General features: G+C 45.9%; 1 protein-coding gene across 1 annotated transcript in view; it reads left to right on the top strand.

Annotated features, from left to right (window-relative positions):
• MRNIP (MRN complex interacting protein) overlaps nt 1-13190 on the top strand; it is a 22094-nt gene continuing 8904 nt past the window's right edge. The window contains 3 exon segments of the mRNA XM_003123640.5: nt 1-98; nt 3848-3907; nt 11535-11623. Of these exon segments, the coding sequence (XP_003123688.2) occupies nt 33-98; nt 3848-3907; nt 11535-11623 (215 nt within the window). The 5' untranslated portion in view covers nt 1-32.

The following is a 13190-nucleotide window of genomic DNA, read 5'->3' on the forward strand; positions in this document are numbered from 1 at the left end:
GGACAGAGCGCGCGCGCCGGCCAGCAGTCGCCATGGCGCCTCCACAGCAGGCTCGGGTTTTGCGATGCTGCCACTGCCTGCTTTTCCAGGCGCACCAGGTGGGATGGGCTCCAGCCTCCCGCTCCTCCGAGGTCGGGGACAGCGGGCAGGATGAGGTGGGGCCGCGGGGGGCTGGACGTCTTCCCCGCGCCCTGTCCCCAGGCATGGGCATTGTCTCGGGCGCTTGCGGGTTGTGCCTGGGGTCGTGACCTGTGACAGCGTCTGTCCTGAGAACTAGATTTTAGGGATGTCCCTTCTCCATAATGTTCTGGGTTTTTTTTCGGGTTTTGCTGGCTTGTAAAAATTGGCAGAAACCAGTCGTAAAGTTTTCTGCGGAGGCGGCCTCATGAGCTTTAGCAGGGCACACCTGGTTACAGATAGAAGCTAGCCTCCTTTATGCAGAGCCTAGCACCCAAAGTGGCCCTTTCCTAATTTAAATAAAGGGAATTTTATTGTATTTACCCCTGCTGGCATTCTTTCCCTTTGCCCTCGTCTCTATCTATGTGGTGAGGGATAATCGAAGTTTGTAAAATGCATTGCTTCCCTGATTGAAAACCTAAGATAGGGGATGTCACTTGTTCTTTCTTGGATCGTGTTCTGTCTCTCCCTGCTTGATGCTGTCACGCTTGTCAGTGTATCGGCTGTGGTAGTCCCCTTCTCCTCCTAGTTATCTGCTGCTCTGTGCCCTGAAAAAGGATAGCATCAGACTACGTACAAAATATTTGTTTAAAAGTCAGTAATGCGTGGGGGTTCCCCGTCGTGGCTCAGTGGTAACCCAACTAGTATCTATGAGGACGTGGGTTCGATCCCAGGCCTCCATCAGTGGGGTAAGGATCCAACATTTCAATCCGCTGCGGTGTAGTTCGCAGACATAGTTGGGATCTGGCGTTGCTGTGGCCAGTGGCATAGGCTGGCAGCTGATACTCCCATTCGACCCCTAGCCTGGGAACCTCCATATACCACAGGTTCGGCCCTAAAAAGACCAAGAAATAAATAAATAAATAAAGTCAGTAAAGCTCTGAGTATGTACCTATTAAGTTTGCTGTGACTTTGTAAGGGCCGTTTTAGGGAACTCAGAGACTTTTTACTTATTTCATTTTTCAGTTCTAGAAGTTGAGAATAAATGGGAGTCATTTTCACTTTTAAATTATTACACATATATAATACAGTGCGTGTTCTCATGGTGATTTTCAACTCTGAAGTGATTTGAAACCAAGTGGGAAAAGGGGGGGTCGACAGTTTAATTACAAGTTGGCTGTGTACCAGGCAGTTTCACACATCTGATTTAATTTCAACACCTTTTTTTAATTTATTATTTTTTATCTGCTTCGCACCTCGATTCTTTTCCCACTGTTTTTCTTTTTCCTTTTTCTCTTTTTACAGGCACACCTGCAGCATACGGAAGTTCGCAGGCTAGGGTCCATCAGATCTGCAGACACAGGGCTGTGCCACAGCAAAGCCGGACTCAAGATGAATCTGTGACCTTCCGCCACAGCTTGTGGCAATGCTGGATCTTTAACCCACTGAACAAGGCCAGGGGTCTCACCCACGTCCTCATGGATACTAGCTGGGTTTTTAACCTGCTGAGCCACAGCAGGAACTCCCTCAACAGCTTCTGAATTCTGTATCCTCATTGTACAGAGGTGAGAATATTGAAATCCAGATAAAATCAAGTGGTCTCTTCATCTAATAAATGGCAGAGCCAGCCCTGTCCAATTGCAAAAGTCCTGTTATTACCATATTCTCTCCTCCTAGACCCCCAGAGCTAGCTGATTATTGTGTGTCCTTCCTGACCTTTTATTATTTTTAATGCATTTATTCCTTGCATATGTACTTGTAGAAGATACATGATATTTTTACGGCATTTGAAAGGAGATGCTGAGAAGTAGAATCTTAGGATATGCCCACTTAAATTTGTAATAGATGCTGTTGTCCTCCTTAGAATCCTTTTGGGTACTTTTCCAAAAGCCCTAATGGTTTTTGTCTTAGGATCATATTAATCTTATTAATTTTTATGAATCAACCTAGACATCTTTGTGATGTTAAGCATGTTATTTCACTCCATGTCTTAAAGCAACTTGGGTGCCCCTTAATAACTTTTTCTTTGTTGCCATTATAAATGGACTCTTTTTTTTTTAAATCTCCTGGGATTATTTATTTATTTTTTGTCTTTTTGCCATTTCTTGGGCCACTCCAGCGGCATATGGAGGTTCCCAGGCTAGGGGTCAAATTGGAGCTGTAGCCGACGGTGTACGCCAGAGCCACAGCAACGCAGGATCCGAGCCGCGTCTACAACCTACACCACAGCTCATGGCAACGCCGGATCTTTAACCCACTGAGCAAGGCCAGGGATCGAACCCACAACCTCATGGTTCCTAGTCAGATTCGTTAACCACTGAGCCACCATAGGAACTCCATAAATGGAGTGTTTGTTTATATAAACTATATTTATTTTTGAAGATATATTAATTTTCACGCCATAAATGGAGTGTTTGTTTACATAAACTATATTTATTTTTGAAGATATATTAATTTTCTACCCAGACCCTAAGTTAGATCGTCTTACTGGTTTTAGCAGTTTTTCATTTGATTATCCTGGGTTTTAAAAAATCAGGGCGTTCCCTTGTGGCACAGTGGGTTAAGCATCCAGTGTAGTCACTGCTGTGGCTCAGGTTGCTGCTGTGACACATGTTTGATTCCTAGCCTGGAAACTTCTACATGCCAAGTGTAGGGAGAAAAGGGGGCAGCCAGAAAGAAAGAAATCATCAATAAATAAGGACAGGTTTTTTTCTTTCCATTTTCATACCTCTCATTACTTTCCCTTTTTCAATTTCATTGGCTAGTACATCTGAAAAAAATGGTAAATAATAATGGGGGTTCTTGGATTGATCTTGACTTTCATGGGCATGCTACTGATGATTCTGCAACTTTGGGGCTGAATGTGAGGCACTTTAATATATTAAGAGAGGAGTTCCCGTAGTGGCTCAGTGGTTAACAAATCTGACTAGGAACCATGAGGTTGCAGGTTCGATCCCTGGCCTTGCTCAGTGGGCTAAGGATCTGGCGTTGCCGTGAGCTGTGGTGTAGGTCACAGACGAGGCTGAGATCCCGAGTTGCTGTGGCTATGGTGTAGGCTGGCAGCCATAGCTCTGATTAGACCCCTAGCTTGGGAACCTCCATATGCCACGGGTATGGCCCTAGAAAAAGGCAAAAAGACAAAAAATATATAGATATTAAGAGAGATCCATCTAGTCAGATTTATCAAGAACTGAAATGTTTGAGGACCACAAGTAGTAGAGATCTAATTTGATTTTGTTTCATATGGATAGCCAGTTTCCCAGAACCACTTATAAAATAGTCTCTTCTTTCTTCACAGTTATAATATACTAAATTTGCATACATATATGGGTTTGTTTCTAGACTTTTATTCTTTTCCATTGATCTTTTAAAGTTATTTCTGATTCTGGAGTTCCTGTCATGGTGCAGCAGAAACGAATCTGACTGGGAACCATAAGGTTGCTGGTTTGATTCCTGGCCTCGATCAGTGAGTTAAGGATCCGGCGTTGCTGTGAGCTATGGTATAGGTTGCAAATGCTGCTCACATCTGGCATTGCTGTGGCTGTGGTGTAGGCCGGCAGCTGCAGCTCTGATTCAACCCTTAGCCTGGGAACTTCCATATGTGGGTGCAGCCCTAAAAAGCAAAGAAGAAAAAAAATAATAATAAAATTATTTCTGATCCAGAAGTACTATTTCTGATCCACCTCTTTAAAATATTTATCTTAGCTACATTTCTCAAATTTCATTGCAGGTAAAAAAGAGTCTCAAATGGACATGCAAAGCTTGTGGAGAGAAGCAGTCGTTTTTCCGGGTGAGTCCTGAGAAACACGGCATCTAATACCCTTCCCAGAAAGCAGGTGGGACCCAGCCCTGCAGAAGCATGTTTCTCTTGGAACACAGCCTTCCACTATTGGCTCAAGTTCATTAGATACAGAGCTCCTGCTCTCTAAAATCATCTTCCTTCCGGAAGTGAAATGGGTCCAGGGGTTCCTGGGCAGTCAACGTCCTCTGTTCCGTCAGCAAATATTTACTGAGGATCCTCTGTGGGCAGGCCTGGGAACAATGGAAGTAACACTGTGTCATTATTGCCTTCACAGATCTGCTCCTGTGGAAGGGGAAGAGAAACTAAAACACACACACATCCGTAATTTAAAACTGGAGGGAGCACGGCCAGATGAAAGTACAGTGGTCTGTGAGCAGATCACCCGGGACTCAGACCTAAGCAGGGGTGGGCAGACAGCTCTTGGTAGATGCAGGGCTATGAGAGAAGCTGGCAGGGTGTTAGTCAAGAGATGAAAGAGCATGTGAACTGAAGAGAGCATGTTGTAAATGCTCTTACTAGCCTGCTTTTTCACCCAGCATCACAGTTCTTTCCAAGTCCATCCCCACGGGCCCCCTGGATCTCTTTAGTACCACAGACTCCTCACTGAGCCCCTTGTGCACCTGCTGCAGCCCTTGATGCCGCCTCTCCCACCTCATGTCATCATTCTCCTCCTTCAGCCATAGGGGCTTCTCCTTCTGACTTTGAAACAATCCAGATCTGCACCCCTCTTAGGGCCTTTGTGCTCACTGTTAGAACTTCCTGTAGCTCATCTCATTATCCTGATCAGAAATGTACTCCAGTGTGTTTATGTGAGTATCATCCATCTCAGAGTGTAAGGTGCATGAGAAAAAAAAGAACAAAAGAAAAAGGAGGAGTTCCCATCGTGGCGCAGTGGTTAATGAATCCAACTAGGAACCTTGAGGTTGCGGGTTCGGTCCCTGCCCTTGCTCAGTGGGTTAACGATCCGGTGTTGCCGTGAGCTGTGGTGTAGGTTGCAGACGCGGCTCGGATCCCGCGTTGCTGTGGCTCTGGCGTAGGCCGGTGGCTACAGCTCCGATTCAACCCCTAGCCTGGGAACCTCCATATGCTGCGGGAGCAGCCCAAGAAATAGCAACAACAACAACAACAAAAAGACAAAAGACAAAAAAAAAAAGAAAGAAAAAAAGAAAAAGGAGTTCCCGTTATGGCTCAGCAGAAATGAATCTGACTAGTAAACATGAGGATGCAGGTTCAATGCCTGGCCTTGCTCAGTGGGTTAAGGATCCAGTGTTGCCGTGAGCTGTAGTGTAGATGGTAGACGCCACTCAGATCCCGCATTGCTGTGGCCGGGACATAGGCCAGCGGCTGCAGCTCTGATTCAACCCCTAGCCTGGGAACCTCCATATGCCATGGGTGTGGCCCTACAAAGCAAAAAAAAAAAAGGAAGAAAGAAAGTTCCATGAAGAGTGGCAGCTTTGCCTGTTTTACTTAAATACAATTTTTTAAAAATTGAAGTGTAGTTGATTTACAATATTATGTTAGCTTCCGGGGTATAGCAAAGTGATTCAGTGACGCATTTGTTCCAATTCTTTTCCATTATAGGTTATTACAAGAAATTGAATATAGTTTCCTGCGCTATACAGGAAATCCTTGTTTCTCTATTTTATATATAGTGATGTATATCTGTTAATCCCATACTCCTAATTTACCCTCCCCTACTCTTTGCTCTTTGGTAACCATAAGTTTGTTTTCCATGTCTGTGAGTCTGTTTTGTAAATAAGTTCATTTGTGTTATTTTTTAGATTCCACATAAAAGTATCATATAATATTTGTCTCTAACTTCACTCAATATGTTACTCTCTAGATCCATCCATGTTGCTGCAAATGGCATTATTTCATTCTTTTTATAGCTAAATTATATTCCATTTTAATATATATATGTCATCTTCTTTATCCATTCATCTGTTGATGGACACATATGCTCTTTTTTTATGTTTTACTAATATTCTCTTGGCACCTTGCACAGTGCCTGTAATGTAGTAGATGCTTACTCAGTTAACATCTGTTAAATGAATAAATGACCAATCCCACATTGGTGGGCATTTGGGTTAATCTTAGTTCTCTTTGTTTTGTTTTCTTTTCTTTTTCTAGGGCCGCACCTGTGGCATATGGAGTTCCCAGGCTAGGGGTCTAATCAGAGCTGAAGCCGCCGGTCTACGGTCTACGCCAGAGCCACAGCAACGCCAGATACGAGCCATGTCTGTGACCTACACCACAGCTCATGGCAACACCAGATCCTTAACCCACTGAGCAAGGCCAGGGATGGAACCTGCATCCTCATGTTTACTAGTCAGATTCATTTCTGCTGAGCCACGACGAGAACTCCTAGTTCTCATTGTTATGAACAACTCTGCAGTGAAGCTTCCTACAAATAGCTCTTTCTTCTCTTGACCAATTATTTCTTCAGTTCAGGTTCCTAGAAATTAAATCAGAAGAGTTATTTCAACCAAGTTTCTTTCAGTTGCAAATAATAGGGGGAAAAACACTTCAGAATGGCTTCAGCAAAATTTTAAAATGTACTGGCAAGGGAGTGGAGTATCTTGGGGACTCCAAGACAAGAATTTTGTCCTTGACCCCTTGAAAAACCAACCCCAAGAACTGAAAAGCCGCCAACAACACAGGCATCATCTCGTTCTCCCCTTCTCCTCCCTTCACCTAATTTCTCCCTAGGCCCTCCTCCTCCTCCTCTCCTTCCTTCCTTCTCTCTTCCCAGTTCACAGTAACATACTTCTCTCATGAACCACCGAAGCTCATTTCAAACCAATTGAAAGGAGGTTATCAGGAGTTCTCCTCATGGTGCAGTGGTTAACAAATCTGACTAGGAACCATGAGGTTGCGGGTTGGGGATCCCTGGCCTTGCTCAGTGGGTTAAGGATCCGGGGTTGCTGTGAGCTGTGGTGTAGGTCGCAGATGTGGCCTGGATCCTGAGTTGCTGTGGCTCTGGCGTAGGCCGGTGACTACAGCTCCGATTGGACCCCAGCCTGGGAAGCTCCATATGCCACGGGAGCGGCCCTAGAAATAAAACACCAAAAGAAAAAGAAATAAGGGAGTTCCTGTCGTGGCGCAGTGGTTAACGAATCCGACTAGGAACCATGAGGTTGAGGGTTCGGTCCCTGCCCTTGCTCAGTGGGTTAACGATCCGGCGTTGCCGTGAGCTGTGGTGTAGGTTGCAGACGCGGATCGGATCCCGCGTTGCTGTGGCTCTGGCGTAGGCCGGTGGCTACAGCTCCGATTCAACCCCTAGCCTGGGAACCTCCATATGCCGTGGGAGCGGCCCAAGAAATAGCAACAACAACAACAACAAAAAGACAAAAACAAAAACAAAAACAAAAAAAAAGAAAAAGAAATAAGGTTCTCAGTCTTAACTCAGCCCCAGTTATAAACTCCTGGGAGAAGCAGTCTGACTGGCTTAGTCGACTCAGAGGTCCACCTCTGGTCCAGTTAGTTGGGATGGGTGGGAGTGTGGAGAGTTGGATCATCTGTCAGTCAGTACGCTGCGGAAGCCCACCCTGAGATTGGTCTCCGAGAACAGGGACCCAGCTCAAGAGCTGGTGCCTGCTGCTTGGTTTAGATGTCAGCATGTATTTCTGAATTCTTGGGGAAGATTTGCCCTCCTCTCAGCATGTGCTTGTGCAATGGGCTATGGCTAATGATTGATGAAGCCACAGTAACAAAGAGCACCAAAATTGTGGCGGCTTAACACAATAGAAGTTGTTTTCCTTGCTGTTGTAACAGTCCTGGGAGATTGAGATCAGCAGGGCAGCTGTCCTGGGTATGGTCATCCGGGGACCCAGTGCCTGTTGTCCCGAGGTTCTGTTATTCCCTGGGGCTTGGCTCCTGCTGCCTCTGGCCCCTGAAAAGGGCAAGATCACAGAGGAGCTACCCAAAAGAGATCTGGAAGTGGCTTACGTTCGGCTGGAAATAGATGTCTCATGGCCACACCTGACTACAAGGAAGCCTAGAAAACATAGTCTAGTCTGTACCCAGAGGAGAGGAGAATGCATTTTAGCATTCAGGCGACATCCCTGCCGTGCAGGAGAGCATACATCCTGCTGGTCATGCCATACATAGGTTATCAGTCTTTTTTAAACTTTGCCGTCCCCTCTGCAGTTCCTTACCTCCCATTCTCACTTTCTCTTGCCCCAAACAGGATTTCACTCCCCACCAGTCCACTAAAATTTCTTGTGTCAAAGTCAGCATTGGTCTCTACGTGGCTAAAAATAATGGCTGGTTCTCAGTCCTCAAGTGACCTGACTTATTGGTGGCATTTGTCAGAGCTTGTCACTTCCTCCTCCTTGAAGCATCATCTTCACTTGGACATGCAGTCGTCCTGCTCCTAGTTTTCCTCCTGTCTTCCTGGCTGTGTCTCAGTCCTCTCTACTAGTTTGTTTGGTTTTTTTCCACCTCCTCATCTTATGAGCACTGAGAATACTCTGGAACTCCATTTTTTTTGCCCTCTTCTCTAACTGCACTTATTCCTTTAGTGGTCTGAGATGAGACAGCCAAAGGAACCGTGGCATATGGAAGTTTCCGGGGCCAGGGATTGAATCCGAGCCACAGCTGCAACAACGCCAGATCCTTTAACCCACTGCATGGGGCTAGGGATCAAATCCACACCTCTGCAGCGACCCAAAGCACTGTAGTCGGATTCTTAACCCACTCCACCACAGTGGGAACACTGAAAAACTTATATTTTAAATCATGCAACACTGGTTTTAAATGCAAAAGCATTTAGTACATATGCAGACAATATACAAGAGCATTTGGTATATAAAGAATATTTGCTGAATCATCAAAATTGAAGGGGTTTTGTTTTTGTTTTTGTTTTTTTTCTTTTTTGGCTGCACCCATGGCGCATGGAAGTTTCCAGGCCAGGGATCGAATCCAAGCCAAAGCTGCAGCCTTTACCACAGCTGCAGCAATGGTGGATCCTTAACCCACTGCTCTGGGCCAGGGATCGAACCCACGCCAACTCAGAGACAGCGCTGGATCCTTAACCTGCTGCAGCACAGCGTGAACTCTCCACAGTTTGGATTTTGCAGCTCCTTCATGCCTGCGTATTTTATGCTTGCCAGAACAATGGAAATGTTGCACAGAATTAAGTGTTTTTACTTCACTACTTGACATACGTACATTGTACCCACACTTTCAGCCTTCAACTCACCAATGAATAAGGAAGGACTAAGAGAAAAAGGAACTATGGATTGCCCTATCTTTCCCTTTTTTCTTTTCTTTTTCTTTTTCTTTTCTTTTCTTTCTTTCTTTTTTTTTTTTTTTTTTTAGGGCCACACTCATGGCATATGGAAGTTCCCAGGCTAGGGGTTGAACTGGAGCAACAGCTGCCGGCCTACACCAAGCCACAGCAATGCAGGATCCTTAACCCACTCAGCGAGGCCAGGGATCGAACCTGCATCCTCATGGATACTAGTCAGATTCGTTTCTACTGTGCCATGATGGGAACTCCCCATTTTATCTTTTATTATCTTCAGCATAAGCAATTAGCTATTGCAGGGTGGTAACAGGAATAAGAAAGGATATGACAGGTTTCCTTGATTGTTGATGTTTTTTTGACCCCTTGCCTTTTTTGCAGCAGAAGCAAGTTTTGCTTCCCACAGAAAGTACCCCTCAGGCTGTGGGTGCCTCCCAAGTATTTAGGCATAGGTGACACACACCGTCTCAACTGGGAGTCTCCCTGAACTCCCACATCTTATGAGTTCACTGGAATTCTGTGCTCCTTGGGCATCAAGCCTACTGTATGCAGATGGAGTAGCAAGGAAGTGTGGACACGTTTATTGTTCACGACCCAGACATGCTTCATTATCACATCAGACTTCATGTGTACAAGTTGAAAGATGAAATTATTAAGAATTTCAAGATGAAGACAGCAGAGCAGGTCTCTGCTGGAGACTGACTCTGCTGGAGTTCCCGTTGTGGCTCAGCAGAAATGAATCTGACTAGCATCCATGAGGACATAGGTTCGATCCCTGGCCTCACTCAGTGGGTTAAGAGTCCAGCTGTGAGCTGTGGTGTTGGTCACAGATGTGGCTCAGATTTGGCTTTGCTGTGGCTGTGGTGTGTGCCAGCAGCTGTAGCTCGATTGGACCCCTAGCCCGGGCACCACCATATGTCACGGGTAGGGCCCTAAAAAGACACACAAAAATGTTTTTTAAAAAAAGAAAAAGACTGACTCTTCTTAGACTAGGGCCTATACTCTCAAACTTTATCTCCTACCATCTTCCCCTGAGACCACTCAGCTCTAGCCATTTGGCCTCCTCCCTGTTCCTCTAAAATGCCAGGCTCCAGGTCTTTGCACTCCTTTCTGTTTCATTGCTGCTCCTTTTTTTTTTTTTTTTTGTCTTTTTGCCTTTTTCTAGGGCTGCTCCCACGGTATATGAAGGTTCCCAGGCTAGGGTTCAAATCAGAGCTGTAGCTGCTGGCCTGCATCACAGCCACAGCAACATGGGATCCGAGCCACATTTGCAACCTACAACACAGCTCACAGCAACACCGGATCCTTAACCCACTGAGCAAGGCCAGGGATTGAACTGGCAACCTCATGGTTCCTAGTTGGATTCGTTAACCACTGAGCCACAATGGGAACTCCTTTCATTGCTTTTGCTGAATGTTCATCCCCCAGGTATCTACATGGCTTGCTTCCACTTGTCGTCCTCCTTGACCACTGCTTGACCCCTTGAGCACCCCTCCTTGCCCCCATTTTGCCCCACCCCCATTCATTGCCTGACTTGTCTCACTAGCACTTCCCCCGCTCCGCTGGCCGTAGAGGTGACGTCTGTGCTTGTTGTCTGTCTGCTCTCAGCACAGTGGGAGCGCCTTAATGACAGTGAGGTTTGTCCACTTCTATGTTGTCTTGTCCTTACCTAGTTCAGGGCCTGGCATATTAATAGGTGCTTGACAAATATTTATTGAACAAAGGAGTGACTGCTAAGTGAAAAAAATATCTATTTTGTATTATTTTGATGATGAGTGAGGAGTATCATTTCCTATGTTTATTAGCAATTTGCGTTACTTCCCTTCTGAATGTCTTATGTTCATTAACCAGTGTGTGGGGGCTTTGGGGTTGAGTCTGGCATTGATGTGTAGAGTTCAGTATGACAGGGGGCAGCCAAATAGGCTGAAACTATGGGTCCCTGAGACTGTTTATAAATCACTGCAGAAGCTGCAGTTATTCGTTAGGGTTCCTGCGGGGTGCTTTGGGCCTTGCAAAGTACAGTTTTACCCTTCCTGCATTGTGTTTCTAATGCATCTGCTTCTCAGCATTCTGTCAACACTTTTTTTTTAGGGCCCCATCCATGACATATGGAAGTTCCCAGGCTAGGGGTGCAATCAGAGCTGTAGACACCAGCCTATGCCACAGCCACAGCAATGCAGTATCCGAGCCACGTCTGCAACCCACACCACAGCTCACAGCAAGGCTGGATTCCCAACCCACTGAGCGAGGACAGGGATCGAACCTACATCCTCACAGATGCTAGTCGGGTTCGTTAACCACCAAGCCATAACAGGACCTCCTGGCAACACTTTTTAAACTTAATATTTTTGTTTGTTTATTTCTCAGGCTTACGGTGAGGGCTCTGGTGCTGACTGTAGACGCCACGTCCAAAAATTAAATCTGCTGCAGGGGCAGATTTCAGAGCTGTCACTCAGGTACAGTATTTTGAGAGAGGCACTGTTACCTTGCCCTGTTTTCATCTTGAGTGGGTGGTAGAAGTCTGTGATGGAGAAATTCCTTAGATTTCCATGTCTTACAATATGGCAATCAGATCTTGAATAATCTTTCCCACTGAAAATAATTAAAAATGCCAGCCACAATATTTTAAATGTACTGATGAGATGACAAGAAAGTCATGAAGTCATAAATGAAGCAAAAGCCAAAATCCAGAGAGTGAGAAGCCAGGCTGCTGTGGAATTGAAGCCTGGTGCCCTACAGCTTCCATTTAGACGGGAGGCAGGAGACAAAGCCAAAGCCTAAGGCCTGTTCAGTATGGGGAGGTCAGTTGGAGACTGCCACATAAAGCCAGGTCCCCAAAGGACTACACCCTCCGTGTGCAAATGAAGTAGAAATGCACCCCCGCCACAGCAGGGAGCCAGGTTGGGTTGACTTTGGCACTGGCTGAAGAGGGAAAATATCACTCCAGAATTTTATAAGCAAATAAAAACCAAGCTGTCAGATTTCCCGTTGTGGCTCATGGGTTAAGAACCCAGCATCGTGTCTATGAGGATGTAGGTTCAATCCCTGGCCTCACTCAGTGGGTTAAAGATCCAACATTGCCGCAAGCTGCAGTGTGGGTCACAGATGCAGCTCTGATCCTGCATTGCCATGGGTGTGGTATAGGCTGGCTGCTGCAGCTCCAATTTGATTTGACCCCTAACCCAGGAACTTCCATATGCGTCTGATGTGGCCCAAAAAAGAGAAAAAAAAACTTAATATCTCAGAGTTCCCTGGTAGCTCAGCAGGTTAAGCTGAGCCAGCATTGTCACTCCTGTGGCTACAGTTACTGCTCTGGCTTGGGTTCAATACCTGACCTGGGAACCTACACATGCCAGGGACACAACCAAAAAAAAAAAAAAAAAAAAAAACTGCCCTTAGACACAAAAACATAATGAAATTGCAGAATATGGACGACAAAGGGAAGACCTTGAAAAGTAGCTGGAGAGGAGAGAGATCCCTGATACAGGAGCAGTAGACACCCAGCTTTTCAGGCATAACACGAGAAGCGAGAAGACAGCCCAGTATCTTCTGAGTGCTGAGAGATGTCCTGTAGCAGAGGGAGCTGAGTTCCTGAATGACAGTAAGGTGAGCAGAGTTCAGGCCAGTGGCTGGTAGGACACTGCTCAACCCAGCGTTGGAGTATTGACCATGTGGCCAGGTAGGTTCTTAACAGGCTTGATCTCATGTCTTGCTCATCACCCTGGGAACTTCAATGACTCACAGATGAAGGCACTGAAATTAGAGGTGCCCACATTTCATAGAGTTGGGGTTCTCATCCTGGTTCCCTGGAGAGAGCTCCAATTTGATTGTGTGCAAGCCTGTCTGACATTATGGATGTGGCTTCAGTCCCTACACAGTGATTGTTTTTACTGGCCATCCAGCCCCACACTCTGCTGTATGTGGTGAAAGAGCCCTGGCACCCCCGGAGGCTGGATGAAAGTCACTGTGACACGTCAGGCTCAGTGAAATGCCTCCTCTCTTGTCGTGGTTGAGATTTAACAA

Source organism: Sus scrofa, chromosome 2, assembly GCF_054392235.1.
Source record: "Sus scrofa isolate SSC_HxYL_T2T_F1_AM1 chromosome 2, Sscrofa_HxYL_maternal_Yorkshire_Landrace_v2.0, whole genome shotgun sequence".
Taxonomy (NCBI): Eukaryota; Metazoa; Chordata; class Mammalia; order Artiodactyla; family Suidae; genus Sus; species Sus scrofa.